This window comes from Haemaphysalis longicornis, unplaced genomic scaffold (assembly GCF_048455015.1).
Source record: "Haemaphysalis longicornis isolate Haplotype H1 unplaced genomic scaffold, Haemaphysalis longicornis Haplotype H1 scaffold_1, whole genome shotgun sequence".
In the NCBI taxonomy this organism is placed as follows: domain Eukaryota; kingdom Metazoa; phylum Arthropoda; class Arachnida; order Ixodida; family Ixodidae; genus Haemaphysalis; species Haemaphysalis longicornis.
The window spans coordinates 264,961,422-264,981,398 of record NW_027526203.1 but is presented as its reverse complement, the minus strand read 5'-3'; the positions used below and the strand labels follow the sequence as shown (position 1 = coordinate 264,981,398).

Below are 19,977 nucleotides of genomic sequence, written 5' to 3'. Positions count from 1 at the left end.
GAATAATCTTTGGTATGGTTGGACCCTTATATAACCTCTTGGTGTACTTACGAAAGCCTGCCCACCTAAGAGCGTGGCCATCGGCAAGCGTGACAAGGTTCTCGGGGGCTTTCCATCGTTTTCAAGTATTCGCAAAACTTCGCAGTACAACGATACCCAAACATTTTCCGCCCATAAACGGGACACCCTGAGTCAACCAACGTTCTCCACAGGCTGATGCTATAGTCAACGCAAAGGGCCACCCACACTTGAAAACTCAATGGCAACCCAATGGCAACGCAAAGGTCCACGAAAGCATCGTAGAAGGCTCAAATCAGGTTGCCAAGGGCGGCTTGGCAGCTGTCTTCGTATTTGAAACACAGCAACAAGTTGCTCTAATTCTTTGAATGGGATTATTTCTAAATTGTTCTTCAGGATGAAAATTCACACAGAAGCCCTTTTCGAGGACTGTGAATGGGATGCCATTAGCATTCTTCCCCCACTCTTTGTAAACTCCTCTGTCCTCCCGTCCTTTTCCGCCGAGGCTTCACACACAGGTAGCTCGACGTAGGAGGCGAGGCAGGGACATTCCGCAAAGTGGGCGAAGTAGATTAAGGATTCTTGTCGCATTAAAACCATGGTGGTGGTTCGCGGTCGTTCTTTTCAGCGGGTCACGGGTTTCGTGCATAGCCGGTGCATGGCGCAACAGAAGAAGAGGCGCGCTGTTGGACCGCACTTTCTGACCGCGTCATTGCCCGCGTCATCCCTCTTAGCGTTGCACAAGCTGTGCGCTTTCATTGGCAGACGAGTGTAAGTTTTTTTTTTTTTTCATTTTTTGCCCATGTTTTGAGGTCTTTATGGTCTTCTTGCTCATGCAGCCACTCCTGCATTGATACTGCAATGCTTATCCCGCACAGAAAAATGGTGCGTCAGCATTAAGGCGATCTTGCGGGTTTCGTCTACAAAATAGTGTCATTGAGCAACGACTAATTGGAGACCACGGGAAAAGCGTTTTACGAGTATTTGGGGAAAGCAGGCAGGCCACTGGCTCAAGCTATCACTTCAGCGGTTGTAGTGTACGCATAAAGCCGCCCAGTGCCAACTGTGCCGAGAACCAGGTACTTCTCAAGCAAGCGCATTCAACTGGCGCCCTTCGTGTCGCATGGTGGCGCCGCCTGGAGTGTGGGCAGCAACTTCATCAAGCGCGTCGTGCGGCCGTGGCTCTGGATGGACTCGCTGTACCGGCTGACGCAGAACGGACGCCTCTACCACCACGACATTCGAGCCATCCACGCCTTCACCAAGAAGGTCCGCTGCACGGCTGCACTCTTCCTGGCAGGCTGCTTTGTCCCTTTCTCTTTGCTCTGCTCGTTTCAAAAACAAAAACTCAAACAAAAAAACAGCATCTATTTCCCGTGCGCTAATAGGTCTTTATAATTATACAGCGAAACAAATTCAAAGAGTAAATGGCCAACGGCGAGAAGGTGAGCTCGCCTTCCTGAATTAGGTAAAGTATGGCGCGGGGCTTCTTTTTAATTTCGTTCTTCGTTTCCTCCCTGTTTTATGGCCCCCATTCGATCACTACCAACGAAAACGACGAGTTCATTTTCGTGCCCCAATGATAATAACAGTTCACTGTTGATTGCACTGGATCTTCTCTTTTTGTCTTTTTTGATATTTAGCTCCACGCAGCAAAAGGCAGCGTTTCTCGAAGCTAGGTTCGCTGTGACTTTTTTAACATAGTTGTGCGTGTTACCACAACCAAGCCACCATTTTCGTAATACTAGAAGCCCTCTATATTATCGCAACAGTAGGATAATATTTTACTTTTTTTTATTTCGCCGTCAGAACGAGTTCACCCACGAGGAACTTCAGCGTAGGAAGGCTATCATGGATTCTGGTTTGGCGAGAAGAGCCTGAGTAAAAAGCGTTCGGGACTATTTTTAGTTTTGAAGTCAGGAGCGCACCGACAATTCATGTGCTGCATCTATGTCAAAATCAGCTTCCAGCTGAAAGGTAGATTGGAGAACTAGTAGGGTTAAAATTTATTCGAACAGTTTTGACGAACTCGCTAAAACTGCTCCCACAACCTATTTGGCAAAAGAAATAAGCGGCGCTCGATGCCATGCCTGCTGAAGCTTTCTCTCCTTGGGCATTCTACGAGCCGCTGCAGTGCACGCCACCAGCCACGTGATTCACGCAGGTCATCCGCGAGCGGAAGAACGTGAAGCTGGCGGAGCGTCGGCTCATCACGGACTCAAGCGATGAGCTCAAGAAGAGGCCCATGTTCCTGGATGTGCTGTTGGATCACCACATCAACGAAAACAGCATCTCAGAGGAGGACATCCGCGAGGAAGTGGACACGTTCATGTTTGAGGTATACTGCTAGCACGGGAAAGTTTGATGCCTCTCTATACAATCAATGGCGCACTGTCTGCAGGATGCGGGACGCGAGACGGGGCAGTAACGCGACAACATCCATGAATAACAGACAGCCCTCTAGATCAGATGAGCTATCCTAATCCAGCCTCTGCTTCTAAACCGAATTGTATAACTTCACTCTGCGTAACCCAACCCGGCATAATCGCTTAAGCTGCGTTAAACTAAGGTTCTGGCGCGTGACGCCGGGTTATCGCTTGTGAATGCTACGTTGGCGGTTTCGGGACCGGCTGTAAATAAACTTCCTTAGCTCTGCTTCGCTACACTGCATTTGAGTGATGGATCTGCGTCCGAGAGACCCAGTTTTACGAATAATGAGGCCCGACGTACTGTTTAATTAGAAAATGTTATTTGCGTTGCGATATTGCACAATAATAAAAACGCCATGCTCGCAGTGCGTATAATGTCGCAGAGAAGACTGCATTTTTTTTACCTGATTTGACCCTTTGGTCGCAATTATGGATCATTCAGGTGCATTGGGATGAGGCAGACCAAGGTCGTCTTTCTTTCAGATCGTACTTCCAAAAGGTAGATCAGATTACGCGGTCGAGGAAAAAATAATTTGCTCAGGTAGGTGGGATTACAGGTTTTTTTTTTGTGTGTGTGCATTTCGATGCATCGGATCGGTCAGATAGTATTTTCACAAGGATAGATAAGGTACAGTTAAGCAAGATAAGATCACTCGGGGTTATTTTAGCCGTGCGAACACCAAGCATGTTTTCCTGGCTGATTTGACGCTATTCATGTCAACTAAAAGCATGAATAGCTACTGTGTGCAGGTTTTAAAGAACAGAGTGCGTTACTATTCTCCGCTTCACGCAAATTAATGTAACTTGCAACAAGACAAGCAAAAATAAATTAAACACAACATTTAAAGTTTCCCCTGTCTAAAATATTCCCAACCGCTTGAAGGCGCCGAAGGTATAATCACGCATACTTCGTTAAAAAAATCAGAAAATTTCTTTATGAAATTAACGTCTATAAAGTAACACAGGCACTGAGCTGTGGTCGTCGCCTCGCTTTGTTCTTGGTGTGCGAGCACCAGGACGGTCGACCGCAAGAAATCTCTGCGCTTACTCTGAAGCCTACCACAGGGTTACATACTCGTAGGTTTCCAGTATACAAGGCATTATAAGCACGAATGTATGCCGAATCTGACGGGAACACGTTAAATATAACGAAAAAATTTACTTTTACCTGCTTAAGGACGCAAAAAAATCCAAGTGTGGCATGCTTGCTCACCTAGAACGAATCTGCATCAGATCGTCCTATATTTTTTTGTGATTTTTGTGTTTTTGTGCATATTTTCTTTCTGCAGGGTGTGTCAATTGTCGTAAACCAAGATTTTTTTTTTTTTTTGCAATTGGAGTATAACGCCAAAAGCGCGCACTTTTCTGGTTACATTGAAGTAACCGTGCACCCCCTTCCTCCCCGGCTAACTCATTGTACCGAACAGGCGCACCCGAAAATTTGCGAAAGCGGGAAAAAAACTAAAGCCTTATAAAAAGGTGCCGTGCTGTTGCCGAATTCAAGAAAGAACGACGGAAGTGGGGGGAGAGAGGGTGTAGTGCATACTGACAAGATCCGCTTTTCGATGTAACTATCTATCTCTCGTCCCGTCTATCTTCACCGCTACATGTCCGCTGTCCCTGGCGTGAGCGTCACACCTGTGGCAACGTCGCCGCCACACCATTTTCACGATGATGCTAAATGAGGCGAGGTCAGAAGCGAATTTTATTCATTCGTAATTTGTATAAGAGCGATGCAGTGTGGACGCCAACCGTTTTACCGCGTTTTCTTATTTTTTGCATTTTGCGGTATTAAATGTGTCCAGAAAATGTCGCCAGGTGTAGCACCCCACAAGCACATAAATCGGGCACTTTAAGGACAAATCTGTAAATTGACAATTGAAGCGATGGCAAAAAAATATATAACAAAACGTTCGTAAAATTAGTTAACTAATGAAGCACAAAATAAGCCAATAAGCGAGAAATACTACTACACAAAAATACATGATTGCAAACCACATGATTTTGGCTTTACGCACCTATCGTGCAGCACTTTTGTTTCAAGTCTTGGTTTATGATAGCTGGAACACCCTCTATCTATGTGGTCGGCTAGACCACACTTTGCAGTGGTACCCGTGAATCTTCATCTGTCAACTTTCTAGTTATCCCTACTGGTAATTGTTTTAAAACTTCACGTACACTCCAAAAACGTGTTGTGTGGTCTACCTGTCTCTCTGCGTGTAGTAGTGCTTGCGAGCCCAACATTTGCATGTGGAGCTCGTCCATACGGAAAAGAGATACGTCGCTCCAAGCGTTCAAGCTCGCAACCACGCGCACGCAGGGCCACGACACGACGTCGGCGGCCATATCGTGGTGCATCTACCTGCTGGGCCAGAGCCCCGACGCCCAGAAGAAGGTGCACGACGAGATGGACCTCATATTCGCCAGCGACCGAGACCGCTACGCAAGCGTGGCTGACCTCAAAGAGATGAAGTTCCTTGAGTGCTGCATCAAGGTATACGCTCACACCCCTCGCGTACATTCTACCCAGAACTGCCCTGGACTGCGCCGGAGAACGCCCGACAGGATGATATTCTTTAACGGCCAAGCTCGTGAGTCCAAATGGCGATGGTGCCGATCTGGCGATTCGATCTAAACGCTCTCAGGCACAGAAAAGGGACGTTTTCGGTGGACTGAATCAGCCGGACGCTGCTTGTTCGGTATCGAACGCCTCTGCCCCAGATAGAATTCTCCTTCTGCCGCACTTCATCTCCATTGTATCCCTCTGGCGCGCAGTCGTTAATTACAGTCGTGGACAGATAAAAATACACCCACCCACAAAAAAAAAGAAAGCAGTGGCAGGCGATTATTCGATCCAATTTTTCCTTTCTGATCTCAATCACTGGCCACGAAAGAATGTTGTTGTGAAACAGGCCCACGAGTAATATTAAAGGTGCCATGAAAACTTTATGCAAGTCGGACTCATTAAAATGACTGCCCGATAACAATGGTACCAAGTTTGTCGTAACTTCTATCAACTAAGCAAGATATTAAGGAAAGCAGATGAAAAATGCAGACTCACCGGCAACTCTCTGGCTGGGTCTTCCGACGTCACATAATCTCGTTTGAACGATTGGTGGGCACGGACTCAAGTCACCGCCAAGAAATACGAAGGGGCGATTGTAGGGGCCGCCTCCGTCGTAATATTTCAATGCTAATCTGCAGTTAACATAAATAGCGATATTTTTTATTTTTTTTATTACTGTGTCACTGCAGATACCGTGTAGTGCGGAATTCGGAAGTTCCTGAATATTTCTTGCGTTTTTTTTTTTCAGTTAAAAAACATCTTTTGTAGCTAGAATGGAGCTCAGTGAGTTAAAAAAGTTTTTTTTTTTTTAGATGAAACAAAGTTGTATTTTGTCTTCATTTCCTCGTTTATTAATTAAGCCCGTGCGGCCCAGTCAATCGTCAAACCTCCCCAAGGTAAAGCATGAATTATCTAAAAAATCCGACACTAAATGTTTTATGACTTTATAAAACCAAATTTCAATGAATTAGTACTTAGTTGGCTGGGCTATGTGTTTCTTGGCATTATTTTTTTCACAAACTTGCACATAATGCCCAATGCTTGCCCCAAGCCGCCCCCCCCCCCCCCCCCCCCCTCCGCGCGCGCGGCTCCATAAGTACTTACATACGAGTGAACAAGCCGTTACCTTATCTGGTGTATATTCCCAAACAAACATTCACGCAGAGATTCACACGATATTCAAACAAACATTCACACAAATATTGACACAAAGATATTCACACAGAGATTCACATGATAAATACCGAGGAAGTCATTAACGATCTGTGTTCATCGCCTTAACTGTCTGTTACATGCTGAGGACCCAGCAGTTTATACTTCCTAAATTCGGACTGATTACCTCATTAAAGTGAATAAACCAAGTGAAGGGTGTGATAGGAACGAACTTCTCAGAAATAAAAAAATGCTTTCAATTTTCATTTCCCCTACCAAGTCCTGCAATGTCCTGCTTCGATAGCCCTTAATGGTCACCCAAATGCCCGGACCAGTTAGGACGCATTTCTCAGCATCAAATTAGATACCCCATTAAATTGGCTCCTCGCATTACTCCATTAAATAGGGTGCTTCTTAGGGCTTGCGATCATTTTCCATCTTAGTCACCCTAGTTATTGTACCATAGGTTTGACGTGTATAGCTCACTTGTAGTCTCTTAATTCAGCCTCTCACAATCAAGCGTTTCGCCATCATAGCAATCAGTGGATACACGTATCATGCAATCCCTTATTTCCGGAGAGTAACGCTTATTCAAAGGGGCCATGCAGACAACACACAACTTTGGTTCATTCGAAAGATTGCCTCGTTGGAATCATACTGACACCGCTTTTAACGTAAACGTCGCTCACATAAGCTATATAATTAGGAAAAAAAGGGAATGGCCATGCGACCCACTAGCTCATTTCCCGCACTAAAACATACGACGTCATATGCACAGCCGTGCGATTGGCTGAGGCCGGCAAAAGGAAACGCAAATTAGGCAGGGCTTATGAGCTTGCAGAGCGAGCTGTTTTCGTTCAAGTGTAATGCGTATTCCTTTTATCGCAGTAATAATGGTGGGGTAAACAATGGAAGCTACGAAAGTACATGTAAACATGGATGTACCTGTGCGTACTGCTGTTGGTACTGCGCGGACTATGCTTATCCCTTTCAGTCACGAATTATTATATTCACTGCAGAAAAATTCCATACATGGAGGTTTAGCAGTGTGAAGTGTCTAGAGGAAAGAAGACAAGAATACTTATTACGTAAATGGCGTCGTGTCCTCATACGGAGACACCAACTTCTTTTCCCTATAAAAATAATAAATATCCAGAGACAGTTTACAAACAAGGAGGTGAAATAATAATTTCTGCACATGAACGGGTGTGTTTATTAGCCTTTATAAATGATTTACGCCACAGTAAAAGAGAGGACGGCAACACACCGGAGCTCCCACAAAACTTGGTGGCGTCCTTTTTGAAACGATGTTTATGAGTCCGGTTCCGCCATTCCACATCACCTTTCACTTCTGTAGGTTTCGAACATAAGCCGCACCATTCTGCAGCATGAACGCTTTTCGTTTGACGAGGAAAACGACGAAGAAAGTCGCGTCTCCATATGGAGACACGGTGACTGAAAGGATTATGATAGCTGCACAGCAGTGTGGCGCTTTGGCGTTTTCTCCGATGACACTGGCCGACTGGCGTAAGCGACATTGTCTTACGTGACCTTGTTTGTCGAACATACCCCATGTTTCACGAAACGATTACTACCTACCGTAAGAAAACCAAGCCAGGTGCAAATGCGATCAAAAACAAAGAAAAGGCGGACACCGGTGCGGAGCAGTATGGTGGCACCATCTGGGAGGAAACAAGGGTGCGCAGTCTACTGCAGACTGAACGGCGCACTTTAATTTCGCTTGAGGACCCTTCCGTGTGAGGTCATGGCAGACGTCACGAAATACACAATTTCGCGGAAGAATCAAAATTTTTACTTAAATTGCTTAATTTCCCAGTGAATACATCACTTGCTGCTGGACAGGTGCTAGGGCACTATAAAACCCCAAATCTTTCGAATAAAACAAACGTGTATTTTGTTCCTCGGGCTTTGTCAAGCTGCAAAAGGGGCTTTTACCGGAGGAACCATCCACTTATGGAAAATAAACTGGTTTGATTTTATTTGATTTGCCTGCATGGCCCCTTAAAGTAACAAATCTGGGGCTTCTAATCGTGGTATTCTTGCAAAAAAACTGACTCACAGTTCAAACCTTTTATACACAATTTGCACGGGTACCCTCATCAGCCTCAATTAGGTTCAATGTTCATTAAGTAATATTTTTTCTTACCATTAGTTCACGCTAATTACGCAAGGAAAACAGTGTGTTACGGGGGATGAAACAATAGAAAATGCTGCCTTTCTCAGTCAAAAATCAGCCACTGTTTTTAAGCGATAACTTAAGCACTACATGTAGTAATTTACATAATTCAATTTTTGTCGTTATTTTTATCCATGGTTGATAAGTGTGAATTTCGTATAAAATCCTTTAAACATGCGCTACCGAAATTACTCCACCTTTGTACACGTATTCGGAGGTTTAAAGGGGGTTGCCGTTGCGCTGTTTTTCTAGCACGAAAACTTACTTTTGTTATTTTGTTACATTGTTTTGCAAACCATTGCTCTCTTTTTTCTCGTTGTGTCCTATTGACTTACTTCTCATCGATTTCGCGTGCACGTTCCATATTAAAATTACCTAGTCCTTAACGGGACGTTTCTCCATAGTGCTTCACTTGAGAACCGTTTTCCGTATTTATACCCTGAAATGCTGTTCTGTACTGAAATACCACTAACCAACTTTCATTCCTGAGAAAGGAGCCACTGGACGTTATTCTTCTCTTTCCCTTGCAGGAAAGCCTGCGGTTGTTTCCTTCGGTGCCAATAATTGGCAGAGAGATTTACAAAGAGTTCTGCATAAGTGAGTGCCTTTCTCCCTTTCTCCTCTGTAGCGCGTGGTGCGGGCTCGTCTCCACTTTTCCGTTGGGCAGACCTCCTGCAGCTCAATTGTTTTACACTGGGATCTCAACAAACGGAACATGAAAGGACCGATAGTAGTTGTTGCACTTATCAAGAAATTCGTTAGCCTAGTAAATATACTTGAAGTGTATTTTTCTGCCACGGATGCTGTTTTAGCTTCATTTCAGCAAATAAGAATCCCAAGGAACTGTTATCTAAGACAAAAGGCACACAACTGCTACCTTTCATATACATACACAGAAATAGGAACCAATTTCGTAGATAATCACTAAATGGCAAAACCAAAAAGAAAGGAGTTGTCTTTGATTGTTTAAGCTCCGGTCGAACATATAACATGATCCATAGCCGCATGGTTGCGCAGGAAGGTTTTTGAACATTTCTTTTGTTCAAAAAAATTCTGAGTGTTTGCAACGCTCAGTTTCGCTTTCGATTACGTTTTCGGTTCCGTTTATTCGGAGCGCTAAAATCTTAGTGTCGTTCAATTTGAGTAAATATTGCGTAAATACAAAACCGAAAAACTCCTAGACGGTTTTGCCGCCGTTTCAGCTGAAATTCCGTTAAAGCGATGTTCATGTACCAAGTTTCTATTGTAATTTATGTCAGCCACCCTCTTGCGCGTCCTTGTTCAACGAAATTGTCACGCTACTGCTGTTTCCCGTGCTTTGAACGAATCGCATCACAACTTAGGCAGGACGGGAAAGTGGAATGCTCTCACTGTGCCTTTCATTTCATCTCGCCTTGGAACAGACGACCGGGTGGTGCCGGAGGGCTCGATCGTGATCATCTTCTCGTATATGCTTCACCGGGACCCCAAGGCATTTCCGCGGCCCGAGGAGTTCAAGCCCGAGCGCTTTCTGCCTGAAAACAGTCTGGGGAGGCATCCGTTCGCCTACGTGCCATTCTCGGCCGGTCCACGGAATTGCATCGGTGCGTGCCCAGCAACGTGCCCTCGACATGTTTTCTCGGTGGTGACGTATGGCGGCCATTAGTTATGACAGATAATTCTTGCAGCGCACGGCGCATAAGTCCTATGGTCATTAGTAAAATATTCCCTGGTCGATCGCGCGAAGGAAATGCGAAGCTTATACGTCAGCTGCAACCGTTACAACGGGATGAGCCAAGATTGCATTTATGGCGGAATATTACGAATACTTTTCGATGATTTACAATTTTTTCAGCCCACTCGTATTGACCTCGATGGCATGAATATGTTCTCGGAAAACCCTAACCTGTCACAGGCATTATAAACAGGAGTGTCCGAAGCAAAACACAACTATTTCTAATTTTCGATTGAGCATACTTCCTACCTAATTCTGAATGAAACCTGGAAAGACTACAGTTTTATTGTAGCGGACAAACATGGGGCTGTCCGTTTCCCTTTCGCGTCTTAGGCGTGTTATAGTCTGTGTAACACACCAACCGAAACCGCTTGACCGCGGACGACAGCAGTTAGATCGCATCGGGCCGTGAGACGTCCACGGCGAAATCTCCCACCAACACAACGGACGTGTAATCGATGAGCGCATAAAACCTGGCTGTGCGTGCACGTCACCCCCACCCTGCACGCATAAAAGAGAAGCCGGTGACATGCGCCTGCTTGGACGTCGAAGACACCGGCGAAAACGTTACTCCAGGAACCCTTGAAGAAGGAAACACAAAACACTAGCTTTCGGGTGCAAAAAAATTCCGTTCTCCGCCGATTTGTCCACGCAGATGACATGTGGAAACCGAAGCATATACAGCAGCTTCGCTGTAAAATGAATACACGTTTATGAAAGCTTCTATGGCGGCTCCCGTTCCTGCACAAAAAAATCTGCGCAGCTTGAACTAGTGGTGCAAGCAAGGCTGGAGTCAACTGCGGCGCTCGTGCGCTCTTCCTGTATGCCTCTTCTTCTTTGGCCGTCCGGGCTTTATTCGGTCTTCCCATGGCAGCAGCACGTATGTACATACGGAGTAGAAGAGGCGAGAGGTCTGTCGCCGCGCCAGCTGTTCCGAGCTTTTACTCGCCTCTGACGTCACGGCCAAGCTCCGCCTTCACACTTGTCCGTGGCTCGGAGAGAGGAGAGCGGAGCGCATAGACCGCCTACTCCGCCCTACGCGCGTGGGGTACGAGCAGGTTACGTGACTCGGTGCTCTCGCAAGGGGTTGGCAAGGCATTGCTGTTGCTAGGCCAGGTCATGTGACTGGCCTTACGTGCTTTTCGCGAGAACGTGTCACGTGACTAACTTTACGTGGTTTGGCGAGAACATGTCACGTGATCAGCTGTTACGTGATGTTGCGTGATCTTGGCGGCACCATGTCACGCAACTAGCTTTACGCGCTTTTGGCGGGAACATGTAACGTGACTAGCTTTACGGGATTTTGGGCAAAACATGTCACGTGACTACCTTTACGCGATGTTACGTGATGTTACGTGGTCATACAAGCGGTATCTAGGTTACGCTGAGTGGACACAGTTTTTACGTGATGTAGGTCACGTGACTAGGTTTAGTGATGTTATGTGACCACTTAAGCGGTATCTAAGCTACGCTGGGGTAGCCGCAACTACAGCAGGTGGTTGCGAGGCGGCGTGAGGTGGCGCACCGTTGGGCTGAGTTCTCTGGTAACGCTCCACCAAGGAACTAAAATCTTAAACAGCTCCACTGTTAAAAGTCAGGTTCTGAGCGCAGTAGTAGTAATGAGCCTTTTATTGACGGCAGTTTCAGTGCAGGGATGTGAGTTCTGCATCCTTGGTCCAGGAGGCCGCGAGCCTGCGCTCCTTCAGGGATCTAGTCACGAGAGCTTGCTGTAGCTGAGGCAATAATTAAGTCAGCGCGGTCTCCCATTGCTCAAGGTCGCGATTTGGTGGAGGGTGGAGGGTGGAGGTTGCGTGGACACGAGAAGGCTAAGTGGGAGGTAGTGAGGGGGAGGCCAAAGTGCTGGCATGGGGGGTTATAGACAGAGGGGGATATGTAGGTGATGATAGTGTGGTTATAGTAGGTGTCGCTTTGGAGTCTGCGCCAGATGTATGCCTCGTAGTTGGATAGAGAAAGGGGAGGGGGGCATCGACTCCTGGAATACATGTAGTGGGCGAGGATGGCGCTGTACGTGGGTTCAACCGGGGGGAAGGGAGGAGGGGAGGAACCTCGAAAGGGCCGCGCTGATGGGAGCGCCCGCCGGTAGTGAAGATCGCGGGCTGTAGCGTGTGCTGCCTTATTCGCTGCAAGGCCATCATGCCCTGGGGTCCATGTAATACTGACTTCAGAATCTTCATGGAGTGTTTCAAGTAGCTTGAGCGCTTGTGACGGCACCAGGCCTGCTTGTTAGAGGCGGCACGCATAATGACAGTTCGTGATGATGACAGGGCTGGGCTCTGTACGTTGTGAAGGCGTGGGCGATGGCAAGTGCATCAGCCTGTCATAGAGATCTTATGGTGGGAAGCTGCTGTGGCCACGTCTCCTTGTGAGTTGAGGGTGAGAACAATCAGAAGCTCTACCTGTGTGCACGTCTCTATTGGCGGAAGCGATGAGAACAGTGGAATGAGCCACGTGGCATTGCCAACACAATCACAGTCCGCTAGTGAGTACACTCGTTAAATTAAACTGCGGTGTAGCTACATGTGTACGTTCGGCTTAGCTTGCGAGATTTGGGTGAAATAATGTCGTCGTTATCTGCTGCTCCGGACCGAGCATAATATGAGGAATATTGCACCTGCTCTGCAGAAAGGCTCAAAGGAAATCTCTTGCGGCTCCTGCTATCTTGTTCGCACTCAAACATCGAACAGAATATGGAGGTCTCTTTTGGTTGATGCACAGTGCGACCGCTATAGTTAATTCTGTTACTACGAAGCAAATTATGTAGTTTTATTGCCGATTCGCTCCACGTTGCGACAATCATTACCGCATTGCAGGTGACGGTTGATTGTCATTTGTTCCAAGCTGACTACGCCATTATTGCCGCAAAGCTTAGAATTAGAAAAAAAAACAGCCTATAAAACTAGACCTGCGTGAAAAGCATGAGTTAGCGAGCTGAAAAAAAAAGCGTCGTGCTTAAGTGATGGCAATTCAAGCGTGCTTGTTTAGAACATTTATTTGTACACTTTTCTTCAGCTTGTTTCGCTTTATCGGCCTGTAACGGCCCCGCAGGCCAGCGGTTCGCACTGATGGAAGAGAAGATCGTGCTTTCCAACCTGTTCCGGAGGTTCAGCGTGCAGTCTTTGGCGCCTCGCGACCAGCTGAAGCTGGCCGGCGAGTTGGTGCTCCGCAACCAGGAGGGCATCCAGGTCAGCCTCTCGCCGCGCCATAACCCACACGCCGTCGAGAAGCACGGATAGACGCCACCGTCGCCATGCCTCCCCTTACCTTTGCCCCAGCTTGTGCGCGTGCCAAGTGGCTGAGGGCACGCCGAGCATGGGCACGAGCTCGTCCAGGAACCTCTGTGATGTGAAGCGGCTGCGGGCGACATTGTTGTTGTGTGATCCGTGGAAAGTCCAGGCGCGCTGCCTGCTCTACCCCGCCGAACATTTCCGCTCAGACTCAGCGATTGTTTTGCTACCGAAAGGCAGACAGTGGAAATAAGTGATAGGGAATAAACCACTATGACTTGTGCGCTTCTATTTCATGCCCGCTATATTAAAGGTAGAGGAACTCGCCCCGCGTCGATTTGTGACATGTTTTCGAAGACTGTGGCATCAACTAAGCTATAATTTTGCCGCTGCGTTGTCACTGTGTAGTTTGCGAAACGGTAGTGGTTGTGTCGACAGCTCGCGCCGCGCCCAGCGTGTGTGTGTGCGTCTGAGTGTTGGGTTCGTCTTAAAGGAAGCAGCGCTCCCGAACTCTTGGTCTCTTGTGCCAACTTAAAAAATACGAAGCACTCGCTGATGTGGATACTGTGAAGTTACTTCTGCCGCGTATACTGTAGACACTACCCTCAGGCTGTCTCCATCGGCCGCTTCGCAGCAGAAAAGTTTCCTCCAACTTGAATACGTGTGCTTTTCGAGCGACATTAAATGTCGGTGCGAAGCATTTTCTTTTTGTCGAAAACCCCAAGCCTAGAGAGGGCGATTTTGTTTTTCTTAGGATGCATATTAACAAGTTCACTCGCTGTTATTTGCTGATGCGAAGTATTCTCCCATCAACGTGGTACAATATTTTCTTCTCTCTTCCGTTTGCGGTTTGAACCAAACCGAACACAGCAGCACAGACGACAAAAACACAAACACTGGGAGACAACATTGTCGATGGAAGGCGAACGACCAAGAGAATCTTAAATAAGTCAAACTTCTTGGGCTTGGTCTGAACCTTGAGACCACAGGGAACACGTAACAAAGTGAACACGTAAAACGTTCTCCAAATAAACTAGAACGAGTGGATATTCCGTCATTATTTACGACGTACGCGATTCCAATAAGTGAAAAGCTCATCTTTAAATCTCCACAATTTTTTCCGGGGTTACAAGCAAAGAATTTGAATACACGCAAAGTGTTAAACACGTACTCAAAAACACAAACAAACCAACAAAATCTTGCACGCTTCCCAACACGTCACCGGGGCTTACCACGACACTATGTATGGTTCTGGCCCACAACCTCTTCTGACAACACATGAGGCCAAGAATACCTTCACGTACTTTTTTTCGTGGCGTATTGGAAGAACAACTGATTGTCTAGTCAACGTGCAGCGCCATACAAGTCAGGGTTTCCCGCGTCCGCATGTTTGAACACGTTGGGGGTTGTTTTTTTATAGATTTGTATACATAGCGCTTCCCTCATCTCACGTCACGAATTGTTGCTCTTTCTGCCACTACTAGCTATGTTACGTCACGTACTTGCACTCATGCGCTTACAGCCTCGTGCTGGCTCCGACGAACAGCTGCCGCTCATTTCGCTCTGGGAGTCCGGCTAAAAACGTTGGTCAAAGAAAGTCAAATATGCCTATTTCAAATCTAGAGGAAACACAGATATCTCACTTAAACACTACTGTGAAGTACTGCTGTTCCCCGCAAAACAAGAATAACACTTCCGCTCAAAATAGTTTTCAGCATATCTTCTGTGTCCCATCAGTCCGGTTCCGGCTAGCTAAACGACACATTTTACACGTTGCATCTGTCTTCAACGCCTTATCCTGAAGAGGCGATAAAGAACACGATGATTTAAAAAATTACCGCGCCAAAAAATGCAGCAGAGCCTAATTTCAATGAAATGTGTGATATGTCTGTCAGCCACGTACATCAAGCTCTTCAGCACAGACCATTTTCCTAGGTTCGGTGCAACCTGTTTCGAGCATGATCACACCTCAAATGTTTCATCTAATGAATGGTCACTTGGCCACCAGCTCGAACCACTTCCAGAGCGCTTACGCTTTTTTGTTTTGCTTTTAAATAAGTGGTGCGAAAAGCGTAATTTGTAAAGTGCCGCTGGTGGGCATTGCCACCTATTTGTGAAATGTGGTACCTGTTCCACGCGTTCAATTGGTGTGAAAATAAACAAAAAGAGCACTGCGGTTGAAATAAAAAAATGTCTCGCCTAAGCGACCCCGGCGATTGTCCTGGTTAGCTGCCGGAAAAGCATACTTTCTGCATCTTTTTTTTTTTTTTTTTTTTCATTTTTCGCAAAAGAAAAGGCAGTTATAGTAGTTGGCAACCGATAATAGCACCCTTTGCTTTTTCGCCTGTCCCTGCGGGGCCGTTTCAGTAGTAAGACTACATCTGTACATATTTGTTAAACGCGAACCTCCTTGCTTTCATTGTCCTAAAAGTCTGCATTCTTCTAATTAGCAGATTTCTCTTTAGAATCAAATTTAGCCCACCTGGTTATTTGCCGCTGTAAATCATGCTTACGTGTTTTGACAACTCTTTTCTTTCTGCTGAAAAAAAAGAAAACAGCGTTCGCGCATTCGCGTTCAGACGCCACTATTGTCTGTACTGTCTGCTGTGGTGCGCGTTAAGACATGAAACTTATTTACGTATACTAAATACACCACTGACAGAACGCCTTCACTTGTGGACAACGTCGAAAAAAATTCTCCCTCCTCCTTTCCCTGAAGGTGTCGCCTGTGAGGACTGGTAACGTTCGGACTTCTTTTTGCGCGAATTCTGGCTTGAAATGTGCGTTTTTGTGTCACCGTTATTTTTACTTTTCAGTGCACTTTATTTCTGATTTGCGATTCAATGTTCTTGAGATTATGTACTTCCGCTTTTTATGTTCGATTCTGTTATTAAAACTTTGCTCGAAGTGTCCAGTGTCCAACAGCGATTCGATTTGGGAATTGTCTTCAATACACACATTATCACTGTCAACAAAGCACATTAATCGATCAATCAATTGATTAGACAAATAATACTTAACGCACGTACACACTTACTCCGTCGTTACGGGCTAAATAGCATATTCACACCGGCTCACTACGAAGCGTGGCTGTTAAATGTCTTCCTCATATATAATAGCGTGACAACCAGATGCTTTTAGAAGGAAAGAAAAAAGATCCCCTTATGGTCTTTTTAAAGCTTTCTACCATACCAGCCAACGGTTCTTTCGTAGCGTGCGGGACAACAAACTCCCAACGCTGCGGAGGTGGTGGCGGGGGGGAGGGCGGAGGAGGGTTTCACTCACGGAGCATACTGTAGATGGCGCGGCGAATTTACCCAGCGTTCCCCCCCGCGGAAGTGCCTGCTCGCCGGCGGCGGCGTCGGCGGCCCGGCTTTGTCGTCTGCTTTCGCGACAGTTGTTTTGGGCTTCTTTTGGCGCAGCTTCGCGTCCATTGCGCGCTGCGTTCGCACGGCTTGATTAACTTGTTCGACAGCACCTCCAGGGTAACCCGCACCCGACGGAATTTAGTGGTCGTACGGCAAACATACGTTAAGGATTGGTCTTCAGGGCGGGAAAACAAAATGTACAAACCCCATACAGACATCAGGCTGCTAGAGAGAGAGAGAGAGAGAGAGAGAGAGAGAGAGAGAGAGAGAGAGAGAGAGAGAGAGAGAGAGAGAGATTTTTTTTCCCCAGAAATCCAGACGGCGCTAGAGAAACGCTACCTTTAGCGCACTGCTTGCCACGAATGGGACTCCGTTTTCTAAATTGGTGAAGACCAATTCGGTTGTGTTTTAAGAGGTATTACAAAAGGCGAAAGTAGCAACTGGTTCTTATAAATAGTGATCATAAAAGTTTCCTCAGCTTTCTCGCAATTCTCAAACTTACTAAACTAACTAGTTTAAATCGGTATAAATGGGAATCACTAAGCTCACATGCCGGTGGTGTAGCCCCGAGCTAGCACATCAGGATGGCCAGGTTCCGCGGTCTCATCCTTCGAAAGAAGCTCCTCTCCGTTTCCTTTCACTCGACTCACAGCCGGGCTACAGGGGCCGCATCCACCGCTCTAGCCCGGCCGTGGCCGACGCTGCTGCTGCGCTCAGGATGCCGCCCCCGTGAATTCCAGGTAACGGCTGGCAGAATCTCTGGTTTCACTCTTTGTAAAGCCACGTGAGTGAATTCAAGTAACGTCGCATGGGCAATTGTTGCGGGTGTCGTTTAAAGCTTGGCTTTACAACCACCTTCACAGCGTGAATTGGAGTCAACTAAAAAAAAAAAAAAAAGCTATAGCGCGAACAGAAACAAGGACACAGAAAGACTGCGGGACGAGCGCTGACTTCCAAATGAATTTAATAAGAGAAACATTGCACATTTTATACGCACCATTCGTTAACAGCAGGAAAAAACTAAAGATAAAAATAAATGAGAGCAAAATTAAATGAGATAGGCGCGACACACACTTGTGACGCCAGCAGGACCCCTTCCTTCTGCGTGCGCGCCTTCTGAACACGTGCTCATGACATCGATTTTGCCCCTCTCCATCGTCACCGACCAACCGGTGGCACTCGCGCGGTACTGTTAAAAATTACAGGCCGAATTAAATCTCAGATTGTTATCTTCGACTACGAAGCGTTCTATAGCATGCGATAATTTTTTGCTTTTACCTTACATGTATCCACAGATAAGGCTTCCCGGATCCTTACACGAAAGGAATCCTGTAGTGCAAGTAGTGCTAGTAGTGGCAGGGTGCAACTCATTGATACTAACGTCTGCTTCACCGCCATAATACCCCTTATGCTGTGCTGCACCCTTTACAGGAAACTTGGTACGCTCTACATTTTAAAGACGACCGTCTTTCTTGAGCCACTTCAACCAGAAAATTTTGGCCTGTCTGTATGTATGTCTGTCTCTCCCTGATTCAACCTTCCTGCCAAGAGTTGAATGAATGCGGGAACGAGGGGTTTATATAAGCAAAACTTCTCGAACCACTAAATAACGAAACACACTTCGTACTTGTCAGCATTGTTCAGGAAAAGGAAAACATTAGGCATGTTTGAGGCAGAACACCAATACACGAGGCAAAACACCAATACATAAGTGGTACTTCCAGTGTTATCTTAATTAAATATACGTGGCTGCGTGATTTCTGCCATAGTAAATTTAGAAAATATACGTTGAAAACAATGTTTTTTTTACCCAATAATTTCAAAAGCGTTCGCGCCAGTGGCTCGTGCCTCGTGGCGGCATTCAAGGAAGTTCAACGGTAACGAAAGGTTCGAGTAGACGGCTCGCGAGAAGTGCAACGTAATAAAATTGAATTAACTGATGCAAAGCTCCACCGTGTTTATCGTGGAAGGAGTTAGACGCGAGGGGAAAAGCGTGAAAGGTGGACGAGGCTGAAAAGAAAGGCACTTACGTGGCAGTGCCGGCGAAAGACTATCGCCTTCCAACGATATTTGCAGTGATGTAAGCAAATACCAGGCCAATTTTTACTAACCTTTGCTTCACCGCCATCGAAACCAGCGCAGCCTGCACTAGGACTCGGGCGACTGCTTGCGAGGCCCGCCGAATGTGCCAGAAATGCGCTGTGCAAGGTGTAAGAGTCGTCACCCCGAAGGCTTCACCTGCCTCAACCCCTCTTGAGCTTCCCTGCTTTCACTGAAGCGGTGCACCTAGTATGCGGATGTAGACGTCCGAAGGAGACTGGAGGCCACGCCCTCCCTTAGTTAGGTGCACACGGGTGCGGTTGGTGGGATTGCCGCGTACAGCTAGGTAATGCGTCTTCGTAACAGACACCTCCATGCCAGTCAGGATCAAAAGTGCCTTGGAAGTGTACAACGTGTGATGCAAATGCCCGCACGGCAGCGTCAGTTGTAGAGTGCTCATTGGCGTCGTCAAGCTGTGAGAAGTTGTGATTCTGACGGCATCAGAACAAGCTGTGACATGAACTCGTGAGATGTCATCACCGCCCTTGACAAATTTGACCAACACGATATTAAATAGTATCGGGGACGTTATAGCACTCTGTGTAACTCCGCACCTCTTCATGAAGCGTTGCGTATTCACGCGTCCCGACCGTACTTCAAATGGGCTTTCTGCCAGGAATGGTCGCACGGAGTTCCGTATTCATTTACCCGGGTAACCTTCGCAAAATGCTTCCAACACCATTTGGTGGGAGACAGTGTCGAAGGTGGTACGAACATCTACAGCCACCAAGAAGTTTTGTCGGTGTAGCCGTGTGCATCGAAGAAGCCGCCGGAGAAAATGAATGCGGTCGTGCGTGGCGAAATTGACTCTGAATCCAGTCTGTGCAGGTTGGAAAAAGAAAGCCTCTTCCTCCAGGTAATGGGTAAGTCGTGTAGTGGCCATTAGTTAAAGTAATTTGCACAATGTCGATGTCAGCGAGACGGGTCACAGGTTACACATCGTGTTTGGGTCCCTCCCAAGCTTTGGAATGGGCTTAACGACCACGTGCTTGAAAGAGTTCGGTAGCTGACCTGAAACCCAAATAGAATTCAATGTTTCCAGGAGCTCGCCTCTAGTTGAGTCATCTAAGCTACGCAGTATAGGCGAAGTTACTCCATCTTTGCGAGCGATACTGCGTACGTCCACTTTTTCCGGTGCAGCCCCAAGTTCGGCAGGAGTGAAGGGCGCCTCAAAACGGTATTTTTCGC

The 19,977-nt window shown here is 46.7% G+C and overlaps 1 protein-coding gene across 1 annotated transcript in view; it reads left to right on the top strand.

Moving 5' to 3' along the window:
- The window catches only part of LOC144145374 (cytochrome P450 4V2-like), a 123,683-nt gene extending 107,459 nt beyond the window's left edge, over positions 1-16,224 (top strand). Inside the window, exons 6-11 of the mRNA XM_077676963.1 lie at positions 1,161-1,287; positions 2,183-2,356; positions 4,768-4,941; positions 8,893-8,959; positions 9,766-9,945; positions 13,143-16,224. Coding sequence (XP_077533089.1) covers positions 1,161-1,287; positions 2,183-2,356; positions 4,768-4,941; positions 8,893-8,959; positions 9,766-9,945; positions 13,143-13,330 — 910 coding nt within the window. The 3' untranslated portion in view covers positions 13,331-16,224. The remainder of the gene's footprint in view (positions 1-1,160; positions 1,288-2,182; positions 2,357-4,767; positions 4,942-8,892; positions 8,960-9,765; positions 9,946-13,142) is intronic.
- Positions 16,225-19,977: the final 3,753 nt, after the last annotated feature.